Source organism: Rhinoderma darwinii, chromosome 1 (genome assembly GCF_050947455.1).
Source record: "Rhinoderma darwinii isolate aRhiDar2 chromosome 1, aRhiDar2.hap1, whole genome shotgun sequence".
Lineage (NCBI taxonomy): Eukaryota > Metazoa > Chordata > Amphibia > Anura > Rhinodermatidae > Rhinoderma > Rhinoderma darwinii.
The window spans coordinates 165,023,116-165,038,996 of record NC_134687.1 but is presented as its reverse complement, the minus strand read 5'-3'; the positions used below and the strand labels follow the sequence as shown (position 1 = coordinate 165,038,996).

Below are 15,881 nucleotides of genomic sequence, written 5' to 3'. Positions count from 1 at the left end.
TTTTTATTTCAATAAAATATATTATCTATGCATTTTTTTAAACTTTATTACTACCACCTTAGTAATAGCTGCTGGCTGATTGACAACGTCAATTACTAAGGCGGGCTTAATGTTAGACATGAAGAGGCTAACACTAACCCCCATTATTACCCTGGTACCCACCGCCACCAGGGGTACCGGGAAGAGCCGAGTACGATCCAGTACCCGACCATCTGTAGTGACGGAGGGGTACTGGCACGGCCATAGGCTGTTATTATCAGGCTGGGAAAGCCCAACAACAGTGGCCCTTCCCACCCTGGTAATGCTAGGCTGCTGCTACTATGTTGTATCTGGCTGGTTATAAAAATGGGGGAACCTCACATTCCAATTATTTTATTTTTTCTAAAAAATGACGAGGGGTCCCCCCCATTTTCATAACCAGCCAGATACAACACTGCAGCAGCAGCCTAGCATTACCAGGATGGGAAGGGCCACTGTTTTTGGCCTTTCCCAGCTTAATAATACACGTTCATGTCGGCGATCACAGTGTGAGAAAGTGACCGGGATGAAGGGGAAGTTGCGCTCGTACGAGCCCTGCACCCCCTTCAAAACAGCTGAGAGGTAGTAGTTACATACAGGCAGACATTAGGCACATAAAAAAAGCAATGTAAATGCACAAATTTATCACTTATGCTTAGCTTTAACAAAAAGAAAAAAGAAAAAATGTCATACTTTGCAGCTAAATTTCTAGGTATATAGAGAGCAACAACCATTATACCTACCAAACCTAATAGAGCAGAGTGTGCCAAATGCACAAATACCTACACATCACCTTTACAAAATGACAAAATTATATAATAATAAATAAAAAACATTTAATATAACATTACTTTCTACTTACTATACGTCTTTTGTGAATGCTTGAAGCTAAATACACCTGTATTTTCTAGCCTCTTCAGCAGCCAATTATGACTTACGCCAGCAAGAAGTTCTTCATAATCAGAGTTGTCTAGAGAACGAGCTTGATGCATCTGTTCAGTATTTAGTCCTGGTAGCATAACAAAAGAACTCGCACTTGAACTAAAAAATGAATTTGACTCTGAAAAAGATCCAGAAAACTGACTTATTTTGCTCCAAGAGCTAGATCCATGGCTGTCACTGAAAACCAGACTTAAGTTATCGTCTCCTTCTTCCGTGGTCTCACATGGATCAATGCTGTTTACCAACTGTGCTTTGCGTTTTTTTAGAGAAGACAAATTTAATCTACTGTTCCTTTGAGGTAAAGAGGTTCTTCCAGAAGTTTCTACAGAGCATTGTTGGTTAAGAAATTGCAGTTCCAAACTGTCCTCTGTGACAAACAACCTCCCTTCAGAACTTGAGTCAGAGGTATGACGGCTAATCACAGACGTAGATGCACCTGAAGACACCGGCATAGACGCTTTCCTTTCATTCAGTGCGTCATCTGCAGTATCTTTTGTTTTTGATTCTTTGACAATTCCGTGAAACAATTTTTGTTCTGCAGAACCGGCTTGTGTGCTCTTAGATATTTCATTATGTACTTCATTTGTATTTGTTTCAGTTTCTACTTCAGCTCCAAGAGAAAGTGTTTGTCCTACAATGCCATCTGGGAAATAAGGATAGGCTTGTAGGATTTTATGAATTCTATTATTTGTAGAATCTTGTATTTCAGCTTTAATGTCAATTCCATGACTTACTGTTTGTTCTTCATGACACCTTGATGGATCTTGATGTGCCTTAAAATTGTGTGTACCATCTTCTGTTTCAGCTTTTATATCAATTCCCTGAACCAGTGTACGTCCTCCAAGATCAATTGATGGGCCTGTCGATATCAAGTTATTCTGCCAGATTCCAGGGAGTACATTATCTGTAGTATCTTCTGTTTCCGTTTTTATGTCAATTCCATGCATTACTGTTTGCCCTGCATTGCCAATTGATGAACTTGATTGTATTGCCATGTATCTGTCTATTCCAATGAACATATCATCTGCAGTATCTGTTGTTGCAGTTGTTAAGTCAGATATATTAGAAAGCTTTTCTTCTGTAAAACCACTCTGAGACACACAATGCTTTCCTGCTGCATTGAATGAGTTATTGATGTTAGTTAAAGAAGTTGTCTCCGAAAAATGGTCAACAAACTCAAATGCTTCATCATCTGAAGACTGAGTAGTGTCTGCATTATGTGATACAGCAGGCACCAAAGGTTTGAGAGCCATTGCTTCTGAAAATGTATTGTCATTTTTCCCAGTTTTGGAGCCTGGATCACATGAATTATTGGAAAATAATTCACCTGGTTGCTTATATGAGGAACAGCTAGGCTGTTTATCACAGATCTGGTTTTCTTCAACTGAGAGTCCCTGAAAATGTGCTTCAATGCATTTGTCTCCATGGATGCACTCGCCAAGATTATGTGAAGAGCAAGTACTGTTCACTTCCTTTGGTTTACTATGTTCCTTTTCATTTTGCATAGGGATGTGTTCCCAACTGAAAGAGGATTGTGACGAGCTTATACTGTGGCTGCTATTGTGGGACCTACTTAATTTTCCTCTACTGCTATCACCAAAGGAGTGACTAATTGCATTAGAACGTACTAATTTTCTTCTCCTAGACGACTTTTCATCTGAACGATCACTTTTTTCATCCGTGTGACTGGAAGTGTTGTCAATTGTGCTTATAGTATCACTAGTCTTCAAGGCAGTGACGCAAGCACCTGATCTTACTCCATCTGTTGCGACATGCTGCTTGCATGTAGTGTCAAACACTTCACAAACAGAATTGTGATGATGAGAATACATATCCAACAACTTTGTAAAACTGACTTTTCCAGTTACAAGATTTTTTTTCACACAATCCTTGTAGCTGTCTGGAACATAACAATTGTCCTCTAAATTCTGGAATGGTTGTACATCTAAATGTTCTTTAATGGAGCTTACAAGAGACGTGATATCAATGGATAAGTCTCCTTTGTCTCGTTTATCTGGTAACATGTTATATTTTGCAAGTTTCTCCATGGCTTCTCTACAAAGTAGATTCACGTCTTCATTTATGGGTGATTGGCCGTTAAGCCACTTGTGCACATTTACAAGACAAAAGGCTGCCTTGACAAAGCTGTGAAGCTCTTGCTTACTTATCACACGGTCTCCTCTCTTTTTGGTAAGGAGGCCAATATGGAATGATTCCTTAGCTTCAGAGAGATAGAAAGACCTTTTCTCAATTGGACAATCTTTTGACAAGCTGTATGATAATAAACATGCACCACGAATGTTCTGGGAAATAGGAAAAATGACAAAATATAATTAAATATTAGTAATCGATCATCAGTTACTCTTGATGTACAGTATTGTGATGCATAAGAAATTATCTCTGTTTTTTTTAAAAATTACAAGGGTTGAAACAAATTTGCATTACTATTATATGTGCTAAAAAAGCTCCAATATCTTTGTTGGATCTTGATCGTAGTGATTTTGTAAAAAAACGAAAACATGATTTTTACATACAAAATATGGTCCCGGTACACAACACAGTGGCTTCGCAGAGCAAACAAAAATGTTTTTTTGACTCCCTAACTCTGTCCAGGCTTGCAAAGAAGTATTCGGCACAAAAGTTAGTGGTTTTTGAAAATTCTTGAAATTTATTTCATCAATAGTTGATGCCAGAGGCTTAGTGCGTGCAACGTTTTGGTCATAACTTAGAACTTCATCAGGTACTTAGTACTCTTGGTACTTGGTGTATCCAGTCGTTGGCGCTATGTCTTTCAATGGCGGCTGACTGCTGTATTTGGCGCACGCTTGGTTTCCTCAGTGAAAGTAATTCACTGGTAACTACATTGCTGTTTCATTGTCAGTCATGTAGAGCATGTAATTCCTGGACCGCATGTGAGGAAGATACAACACAGCACCCCAGATCTCAGTTACCTGAACCCCTGTGAGCATGGCGTAGGGGAGGGTGGATATAGAAAAATGACACAGCTACAAGGTTTATTTTTCCTAAAAAAAAGAATTGTTATTCCTGTAATTTTATCAATTATATAAAAAACATTATATTGATATTACCTAGCATAAACAAGGATACATTTATTTAATAACAAAGCAACATATTTTATTATTGAAAGAAATAACCAGTTACCAAATTGGTCAGGACAAAGAGGGGTGTGTATAGACTGAAGGTTGCAGCCAGTTTACACGCTTCTGCTGCAGACAATAATCGATGTTCATACTCTTCCAGTAAAGTCTGTCAATGAAAACATACAAGTACTGTAAGATCTGCACAACATAACAGTGGCGTAAACCTGTATGTATGAGTCAACAGTTAAAACATGACCCGTATGCATATAGGATAATCTACTAACATGTAAATATACAATTTATGTCTATAAGTTTGCTGCTCTTTCTTGTTATATAAATTATTCCATATTGCACATACAATTTATGCCAATAAATTAATTTCCATAATTTAGTTAGCCACTCAAGTAGATCTAAAGAATTGTGATAAGCCACTATAAAACCATTAGTATAATATGTACAATTCAGAATGCAAAAAGTAAATATGATTTAAACATTTTGTTCAAAATCAATACGTTACAATACTTTAATTACTAGTTTTTCTCAATGAATTAGAATATCATCAAAAAGTTAATTTATTTCAGTAATTCAATTCAAAAAGTGAAACTCATATATTATATAGATTCATTACACACAGAGTGATTTATTTCCAGCATTTTTTTATTTTAATGTTGATGATTATGGCTAACAGTTAATGAAAACCCAAAATTTAGCGTCTCAGAAAATTAGAATATAATATAAGCCCAATTTCAAAAATTATTTTTAAAATCTAATGTTGGCCTACTGAAAAGTATGTATAGTATATGCCGTCAATACTTGGTCGGGGCTCCTTTTGCATGAATTACTGCATTAAATCAGCAACTCCATAAAGCTTGTCAGCAGAGGGAAGCATGAAGTGCTCTAAATTTTCCTGGTAGACGGCTGCATTGACTCTGGACTTGATATAACACAGTGGACCAACACTGTTGCTCAGTGGTCCAAAGTCCTGTTTTCAGATAAAAGTAAATTTTGTATTTCAATTGGAAATCTCGGTCCCAGAGTCTGGAGGAAGAGTGGAGAGGCGTCAATCCAAGTTTCTTGCGGTCCAGTGAAGTGAATGTGAAGTTTCCACATTCAGTGATGGTTTGGGGAGCCATGTCATCTACTGGTGTTGGTCCACTGTGTTATATCAAGTCCAGAGTCAACGCAACCGTCTACCAGGAAATTTTAGCGCACTTCATGCTCTGCTGACAAGCTTTCTGGAGATTCTAATTTAAATTTTCCAGCAGGACTTGGAACCTGCCCACACTGCCAAAAGTACCAATACATGGTTTAATAACCACAGTATCACTGTGCTTGATTGGCCAGCAAACCCGCTTGACCTAAACCCCATAGGGAATCTATGGGGTATTGTCAAGAGGAAGATGAGAGACACCAGACCCAACAATGCAGACGAGCTGAAGGCTGCTATCAAAGCAACCTGGGCTTTCATAACATCTCAGCAGAGCCACAGGCTGATCAGCTCCATGCCACGCCGCATTGATGCAGTAATTCATGCAAAAGGAGCCCCAACCAAAGTATTGAGTGCATATACTGTACATTCTTTTCAGTAGGCCAACATTTCAGTATTAAAAATCATTTTTGAAATTGGGCTTACATAATATTCAAATTTTCTGAGATGTTAAATTTGGGGTTTTCATTAACTGTTAGCCATAATCATCAACATTAAAAGAAAAAAAATTCTGTAAATAAATCACTCTGCGTGTAATGAATCTATAAAATATATGAGTTTCACTTTTTGAATTGAATTACTGAAATAAATTAACTTTTTTATGAAATTCTAATTCATTGAGAAGGACTAGTATGTATATATATATATATATATATATATATATATATATACACATACAAGCACAGAGAGATGTATTTATCTTTAGGTACAGAAGGGTTGTGCCTATAGGCGACCCTCGGGGAAGGGCTTCTGCAACAGGGAACATTTACATATGAATACACTAAGGCCTCATGCACACGACCTTACCTGTGTGCACGGTCCGTGATTATGGCACGGATGGCCAGCGGAGTGTCATCCGCAGGCCGTCCGCAATCACAGACGGTGCACACATAAAATGTGCATTGATTTCAATGAGCCCGGACTGCAATTGCAGACTGTATAATGACATTTCCTATTTTTTTTTGCGTTCCGGGCACCGAGCAATGCACAGACCATGGAAACATAGGTTTGCCCATGGGTTAGCATGTGTTTTATACTATCCGCAATTGCTAGTATAGTGTATGGCCGCATATGCACGGTCGTGTGCATGAGGCCTAAATGTTAACGAGTGAGGAGGATACCCACGGAGGGACAAGGGAAAGGCTACAGAGATTTCTAGATATTGTGACAAGCACACTGTAATTTTCTGCCTATTTTGGTATGATCAGAAAACATTTTAAACCAATACATGACTTAAGGTGTGGCCACCTTGATGGACGGAGTTGAAGGTGCTAGACGTTCTGCGCCTACAGCCTTCTGAGTTGTAAATTCCGACATATATAAAACAATATGTGGAATATTAAGGTGTAAATGTCTGAACATTGGGGGATCTCCCTTTGTGATGTTGTTTTACAGTAATTTCTTCTGGTACTCTAATCTGTACAACTACTGTAAAATCTGCACAGGGCCTAACAACTTAAAGGGATCCTGTCATCAACATCTTACCTGTCAAACTCGCCTGACCCCTCAATGGCCGCAGCTGTCCAGAGTTCGTTCCTATTCTCTTCTTTCCTGAAGTCCTCCTCTGTCAGTAAATGTAGTCGTTTAAACTTTTCCCGCCTTTTATGGTAATTAGTTTTCCCTCTGGGACTCAGCTTCTTAACCCCGCCCACCGCCGGCACCTGTCCGGCCCTGACTGGCTAAGGAGCTGTCAATCAAAAAGAAGGAGGTGGAGTCCACTCTGAGATGCTGGAGGAATGAAAATCTGACTCTTTTCAGATGAAGATTTGACTCTTTTCTGCTCATTTGCATACGGCGTGGGACCACTGAAAAACGGAATACTAAAGGTACAGAGCTTACTTAGAACATATTTATAGCTTAGATGACAATGATTTTTCACCCACTTTCACCAGTTATTGCTGGCTTTATAGCTAAAATGCTGGTGACAGGTTCCCTTTAATGCTACAGATATCAAGGGAATAGCAAATGCACATTACTGTACCATATTTAAGTAAATGAGAAGTCATATTTTTTATACACTATAGGTTTTACGATTTTACAGGGAAGAGAAACATATGAATAATGTTCTGTTTCTATCTGTTGTGAAAGCAATGCTAAAACAGAATAAAAAAAACTTTCAAAGTCAGATGTATAATGTAACACTTACCAATCCCACATGTGTACTAGTTTTGAACCTGTGATAGTCTTCCTCACTCATAGATATAAAGATGTCAGCTAAAACACCAAGAGATGTTGCAATTCCCTTAAAATAAACAAATACAAATAAACTTGGAGTGGCATACTTAAGAATATAAATGATGACTATGAAGTTATTAAATAGGCATTACACATTGAACAAACTTTGCATAAATCAATTGTGCAAACGAATATAAGAAACTTTGTAATATATCTTATTAGAGAAAAATACCTCACCCTACTTATCAAACCCCCCCCCCTCAAAACTGTTCACTCACTCTGAATTTACTGCTTTGTCTTTTTCTTCTTAGACAAGACAGACTCTCAGGGATCAGGTTACAGCTACCCATAAAAGTTTATGGAAACAGGTGGGGGAGCAGGAGCAGAGTGAGAAGAGAGACACAGATGTGCTGCAGCTTCCTGATAAGATTTATATGTCGCCCCAGTGCTGGATTGTCAGCTACACTGCTCATTACTTCTGTATGATGTTCTCAGTAGCGGATCCCCATATGGGTGGTTCGGGTGGCCGCTCGGGACCCAAGGCTCCCAGGGGGCCCAAGGACGCCTGAATCGCACATAACCTCAATAAACTATGCAGGGCTGCTGTTGGCCACATTCTAGCGGTCATCAATCACACCTGCTGATGAAGAGGTGGAGGGGGTGCAGGGGGAGGCATTTGCAGGGACGGGCTAGGCCAGGGAACAGGGGGCTCGAGGCACAGCACATCAGCTGTACAGAGCAGACTGTCAGAGATAGTGATGGGCAGGTGCTGGAGTCACTCTCCCTGACAGTCTGCTCCTCTGTGCTGCTGTCCCACCTGACTAAACCTCCAGCAGCTGATTGATAACGGCAAGACTGCAATTAGGGGATGAAGGACCTGTGGTGACATCACAGTCACATGATCAAGGTCCTGTAGGCTGCCAGAGCACAAGCACCGCAGATGAAGAGGCTCTGGTAAGTGTGGTGTGTGTGCCTAGTGCATATATTGTGTGTATATAGTGTGTGTGTGCATAGTGCATATAGTGTGTATATAGTGTGTGTATAGTGTATATAGTGTGTGTGTGTAGTGTATATAGTGTGTGTGTGTGTGTGTGTGCATATAGTGTGTATATATAGTGTGTGTGTGCATAGTTCATATAGTGTGTGTATATAGTGTGTGTATGTGTGCATACTGCATATAGTGTGTGTATATCGTGTGTGTGTATAGTGTATGTGTGTGTATAGTGTATATTGTGTATACAGTGTGTATGCATAGTGTATATAGTGTGTGTGTATGTGTGTGTATAGTGCATATAGTGTATATAGTGTGTGTATAGTGTATATAGTATGTGTGTATAGTGCGTAAAGTGTGTATTGTGCATATAGTGTGTATGTGTGTGTATATAGTGTATATATAGTGTGTGTGTGTATATAGTGTGTGTGTATAGTGCATATAGTGTGTGTGTCTGTATAGTGCACATAGTGTGTGTATAGTGCATATAGTGTGTGTGTGTATAGTGAATATAGTGTGCATATAGTGTCTGTGTGTATAGTGTGTGTATAGTGCCTATAGTGTGTGTGTATAGTGCATATAGTGTGTATAGTGTGTATATAGTGTGTGTATAGTGTATATCGTGTGTGTATAGTTCATAAAAAGTGTGTGTGTGTGTATAGTGCATATAGTGTGGGTGTAGAGTGTGTGTGTATATTGCATATAGTGTGTGTGTATAGTGCATATAGTGTGTGCTAAGTTATATAGTATGTGTGTATATAGTGTGTATGTAGTGTGTGTATAGTGTGTGTATATATAGTGTAAGTCTATATAGTGTGTGTATAGTGTATATATAGTGTAAGTCTATATAGTGTGTGGTATGTATATAGTCTATATAGTGTGTGTTTATAGTGTATATAGTGTAAGTATTTATAGCGTGTATATAGTGTGTGTATAGTGTAAGTCTATATAGTGTGTGGTGTGTATAGTGTATATCTGACATATCACTATGACACGACAAAAGTTTTTTTAAAGTTTAGTTACTTCTTGGGGACTGAATTTATTAGACGTTCCTTGTGCTTTCCTTCTGCTTCTTCTTTTTGAGACTATAATAATTGATCAATTACTTAAAGCAGTAATTAGTGGCACAGATTACTTAGCAAGCTAAAACTTCCTCCTTGCATCTCATTATCAGAGAGAGCAAAGAACCATATAATTGCACCTGAGACTGGCCTATCATTATATGACTTGCTTTTGTGCCTCACTCGAAAGCTATCACTTTAGTTTTTTGTTTTTTTAAAAAAAGTAAAGGATTACAGAGGTGGAGAGAACACACAAAGCTACTCCCACCTTTCTGATGTTGTAGCATGAAAGAAGTCTGAATTGTCGGTCTACAAGAGCATCAATCACAGCTCTACTAGCCTGCGTAGCTCATTAAAATGCAGTAAGATCTACCTTTTTGTCAGGTATGGGGAGTTCGAAAAAGCCAACAATAGAGGTCCAGATCAACTCAGCTGCTTCGTACCACATGCCTGAAATCCACAAAGAATAATGTTTTAATTAATCAAATGCAATAAATACACAGGTGCAAAGCAGGGGCATACACAGACTACAGAGGGTCCCTGGACAAATGTATTTAACCCCTTCCCGCCAGAGCCATTTTTCAGATTTTCTTTTACATTTTTTCCTCCCCACCTTCCAATAGTCATAACTTTTTTATTTTTTCCGTTGATGTAGCCCTATGCGGGCTTGATTGTTGCGGTACAAGTTGTATTTTTTCATGGCACTATTTAATGTACCATAATGTACTAGGAAACGGGAAAACAATTCTTTGTGGGGTGGAAAATGAAAAAAAAAACAGCGACTCCACCATTGTTTTTTGCGCTTTGTTTTTACAGCGTTCACAGTGCAATTAAAAATAGATGTTAACTTTATTCTGCAGGTCAATACGATTACGCCAATATCAAATTTATACGTATTTTTTTATATTTCAACAAGGAAAAATGAACTGTAAATGGCTCTTTTTTATTTTTCTTGCGATTGAGCGGTATGAGAACATATTTTTTGCAGGACAAGCTGTCGTTTTAAATGATACCATTTTGGGGTGCATGCAAGTTTTGAAATCACTTTTTATTCCATTTTTTGTGGGAGATGAGGTGACCAAAAAACAAAAAAACAGCGAAATTTACTTTTTTTATGGCGTTCACCGTATGTGTTAAATATATGATATATGATATGAATGAGAGAAACGAAAATGCGGCACTCACCCGTTTGCAATTCTTCTTAGCTTTATTATGTCATCTTGGCAAAAGTAAAAGCATTACAGGGAGGACAGCTAGTTGTAGGTTACAGCCTGTTTCGCGCTAGAGATCGCGCTTCTTCTGAGGTCAGAAGAAGCGCGAAACAGGCTGTAACCTACAACTAGCTGTCCTCCCTGTAATGCTTTTACTTTTACCAAGATGACATAATAAAGCTAAGAAGAATTGCAAACGGGTGAGTGCCGCATTTTCATTTCTCTGATTCATATCATACTACAAGACCGTCTGTTTTTATGCTGAGCACCGCCCGAAGTTTGCTTAAATGAGGAAACCCTGACTCCACTTGCATTTATCTGCTTGTTCCATGCTGTGAAGACTGAGGGTATGTGCACACACACTAATTACGTCCGTAATTGACGGACGTATTTCGGCCGCAAGTAGTGGACCGAACACACTGCAGGGAGCCGGGCTCCTAGCATCATAGTTATGTACGATGCTAGGAGTCCCTGCCTCTCCGTGGAACTACTGTCCCGTACTGAAAACATGATTACAGTACGGGACAGTTGTCCTGCAGAGGCAGGGACTCCTAGCATCGTACATAAGTATGATGCTAGGAGCCCGGCTCCCTGCACTGTGTTCGGTCCGGTACTTGCGGCCGAAATACGTCCGTCAATTACGGACGTAATTATTGTGTGTGCACATACCCTGAGAGTGGTGCCGACTTCTCTTTACTGTGTTTGTAATATTTTGATAGTTGACACTTTTAGCACGCGGCTATATTAATTATGTTTTTTTTTTAACAATGCTTTAGGGGGAAAATGGGAAACGTTTTTTTTTTTTTAACTTTTAACATTTATATTTGTACATAGAAAAAAAAACTTTATTTAATTGATTTTTCCATTTTTTATTAGCCCCCCTGGGGGACTTTAACCAGCGACCGTTGGATCGCTAGCACTATATACTGCAATACTAATGTACTGCAGTATATCGTGTTTCTGACAGGCTTCTTCTGCCAGAGGCAAACCTGGCTGCCTTTATTAGGCTCCAAGGCTGTCATGCCAACCATTGGCACACCGCGACTGCATCATGGGGGAGAGGGGCAATGGGCTGTCAGAGAGGGTTGCCCCCCTCTTTTTAACACTTTAGATGCCGCAGTCGCTATTGAGCGCTCGAGCACGATCCCGCTTGTTGCAGTGAAGTGTCGGTTGTAACATACAGCCGACACTCGTGTAGTATGGAGCGGGCTCAGCCCATGAACTCGCTCCATACTTCCCATACCCGGCTATGATGTGCGTATACGTTAAATGTCAGAAAGGGGTTAAAGGCACATGACTCTTAATGAATTTGTTGCATCTTCGGTTGTCCGTGCACCACAGAATGAAATCTAAGCCAGTCGGAGGGCAGGGCTTAATATGAGCACAAAGATTGCAGACCTGAGGGCCTTCATTAGGCCCCAAAGCTGCTATGCCAAACATCGGCACCCTGCAATCGCAAGTGGGCCAATGGGCTGTCAGAGGCGGTAGCCCCCCTTTCTAATGCTTTAGATGCCACGGTGGCTATTGACCGCGGAATCTAAGGGGTTAATCGAGGGGGATAGCACTCAAGCGCAATCCTGCTCGTTATAGTCAGGGGTCGGCTGTAACATACAGCCGACACTCGCATTGTATGGTTATGTTTCCAACTGCGTTGGAGACTGCGCAGATCCAGTCAAAAAGCCAGAAAAATATTGCAGCATGCAGCGCTATTTTTTCCAGTACATTGAAAGACACCATGACGGAAACCCGAGGAAACCTATTAAAGTCAATGCGTTCCGTAGGGTGCCGTTGGTGTCCGTCATGCGATGGATCCGGTATTTCTGTTTTTCTTGTTTTTCTGTTCCTATGATGGCCAAGAAAAAAAGCGATCATGACAGATCAGTTAATGGATCCTATTAATTTTAATGGGACTATAATAGTGCATGAGTTTGCATCAGTCTTCATTAGTTCATCAGATTTTTTTACAATTTTCTTTTTACAAGCTCCATAATATATATTTTTTAAATAATTGAGGTAAATGGATGACAGACAGAAAAGACTGATATGAATTTGTTTCACATTGTATCAGTTTACATCAACTGCATGCCTCAAATATTAGAAAATGTTACCTTTTGTCAGTGTTGACAATGGACAGGAACATATTTTGGATAAAACATGGAGCTGTTCTATAAGGCCCTGTTCATATTACTTTAAATAGCCTACATTTGACGTATCGCTGGTAATAGCGCCTGTCATATACGTTAAACGTAGGCTGTGACGAATGTCTAACAGTGGCATCCGTCAAACATAGACTAAAATTGTATCCGTTTACCAGATACATCATGAACTCTTATGACCCCTTTTCATGACGTATCTATTAAACAGATACCATTATAGCCTATGGCTGACGGATACCACTGTTCCTTCCTTAACAGGCAACCGTCACCCATAGGTTAAAATCTCAACCATTTAATGTATACGACATGAAAAGCTATTATAAAGCCATGATGTGTATCGGTTAAACGGATGTCTGTGAGTCTGTGATGTATGTCATACAGTGGCATACGTCACCTATACGCTCCCATGTTAAAGAAAAACGTGTACCGCACTGTACACTTTTTTGTGAGATCCCGTTGTATGTAATAGCATGGTCTAGTATGCTATTTCATACTTTAAAAAAAAGGTATACTGACGTATCAGCTCGACGAAGGCCAAAAGGACATGTTCAGTGTGTACATCTGGAGCCTTCTCCCATTAAGGCAGAAATACAGTGAACTGCCGCTACAAGTGTGTCGGTGTTTCGCAGTACGGAGCAGTGACAGGAATGAAGGGGGAGCAGCGCTGGCGCGGATGCCGCGGCCCTTTTGAAACAGCTGATCGACAGGGCTGCCGGGATCAGTTGGTCGAGATATAGATGGCCTGTCCTAAGCATAGGCCATAAAGTTTTTTTCTCACTGGAAAATCCCTTTAATCAATGAGTTATATGTACCCCAAAATGGAACACCTGAAATTTCTAAATCGTCTCGGAAAAAAAGGGCACTCATAAAGCTACAGCAATGGAAAAATATACAAGTTATAGCTTTCAGAATGCGGCGAGGACTTTTTATTGTGCAAAATTAGTAAAATATATAAAGAAATATATATACATATCTTGTATGAACGTAACTGTAACAACTCGTTGAATAAAGTTAAATTGTTGTTTATCCTGTGCAATAAACAGTGTAAAAAAAATGAAACATAAAAACAATAGCGAAATTGCATCCTAAATTTTTTTGGGGGAAAGTTAATCGATGAGTTGTATGTAACCCAAAAATATAACTCGTCCTGCAAAAAACAAGCCCTAAGACGGCTACATATAAATAAATAAAAATTACGGCTTTAGGAATGTGGTGATAATTTTTTTTTATTTTTTTTTAAAATTGCTGCGTCCTGAAGGCCAAAATATGCCGCATCATTAAGGGGTTAAGGACTTGTTTGGCAAACAATGGCCTAGGTCCAAGAAAAAGAGAAGAATTTTGGCATCTGCTGTCAGAACACCTCCTGCAAGCTCCGAGAGAATTTGTGTGAATCCAAATCACCAAATTCAACAATATCTAATAGGTGGCCTAAGAAACACAAAGCAGTTGGTGCATAGCTGACATGGGAAAATGTGGCATTGGATTATATGCATACAAAGCCACAATTGCAGTACCGTGCAACAGTTTTCTATGGAAGCAGTTGTAGCATGATTTCCTATAACTGCTTATTTAACACAAAACTGTGATGTCATTTGCACAATAATCCAATGTATAACGCACCACCACCCACAAATGTCAATACAGCCGGCATCAGGGTCCACAACTGTTTATTCTGACATATAGAATAAAACTTCCTATATTAGGTCTCAGAGACTTTTCACTTTCCCTCTGATGTTAAGTCATGCTTCATAAACATGAAAAAGATGGGAACGTATGGGCATCACTATGTATGAAAGAAATCTATATGGGGTGCTGCCATAACATGCAAAAAATATGGATACTAGGAGAGAGGAAAAGGCACATGTACAAAATTGCGCACACCCAAAATAATAAATAAATATCCCAATAAAGGGATACGAAAAAACGGTAATAAAAAGACCAAACTTTATTATACACTACATACAAAATATAAAAACCATTTAAAAAACAGAAAGAATCAGCAAACCTGTAAAAATGAAACAGGAAGCAAGCCACAGACAGAAATCTCAAATAGGATTCCAAATGGGACAATATGAGCCAATATCAAAAGAATACAATAGCCGTATAAGGACCTGTTCACATCAGCGTTCACTTTCCGACACGGGTTCCGTCAAGTGAACCCCGCAACGGAAAGTGAAACCACAGATCCGTTTCAGTCACCATTGATATCAATGGTGATGGAAACATTGCTAATGTTTTCCGTTCTTCACCATTCTGGCAGGTTTCCGTTTTAACGACGGAATCAATAGCGGAGTCGACTGCGCTATTGATTCCGTCGGAAAACCGGAAACCTGCCGGAATGGTGACGAACGGAAACCATTAGCAATGTTTCCGTCACCATTGATATCAATGGTGACTGAAACGGAAGCTGTGGTTTCACTTTCCGTTGCGGGTTCACCCGACGGAAACCTCCGATGGAACCCCGAAACGGAAAGTGAACGCTGATGTGAACAGGCCCGGAGTGTATTATGTGCAACTAGTAAACCTGGAAGGTAACCACATGCTGAACCACACAAGAATATAAAGTGCAAGAGTGCAAGATGATGTCTATACCCCAATGAGGAGAAACTATAGCCACATAAATAGGAAAAAATATATATATATATTTGCATAATTAACCTATCTGCAATAGGCGGGTACAGCACTGACCACTCGTCGTCTCAAGCAGTACGGTCCTAGGCACAAAAAGCGGAAGCTATTGGATCTAAAGAGAAATTATCATGATAGAGAAAACTGATACATGACCCAAATAGGCTGTGGAATAAGGACAGATGGCCCCACGCGTAAAGCTGCCTCTGGGTGCAGCTTCGTCAGGGGTGACCCTTTTATACGGCTATTGTATTCTTTTGATATTGGCTCATATTGTCCCATTTGGAATCCTATTTGAGATTTTTGTCTGTGGTTTGCTTCCAGTTTCATTTTTACAGGTTTGCTTATTCTTTCTGTTTTTTAAATGGTTTTATATTTTGTATGTAGTGTA

At 39.5% G+C, this 15,881-nt stretch overlaps 1 protein-coding gene across 1 annotated transcript in view; it reads right to left on the bottom strand.

The window, feature by feature from the left end:
* ALPK1 (alpha kinase 1) overlaps positions 1-15,881 on the bottom strand; it is a 183,141-nt gene that overhangs the window by 11,826 nt on the left and 155,434 nt on the right. The window contains exons 7-10 of the mRNA XM_075860525.1: positions 9,869-9,945; positions 7,415-7,510; positions 4,123-4,227; positions 881-3,263 (exon numbers count right to left, since the gene is read on the bottom strand). Coding sequence (XP_075716640.1) covers positions 881-3,263; positions 4,123-4,227; positions 7,415-7,510; positions 9,869-9,945 — 2,661 coding nt within the window. The remainder of the gene's footprint in view (positions 1-880; positions 3,264-4,122; positions 4,228-7,414; positions 7,511-9,868; positions 9,946-15,881) is intronic.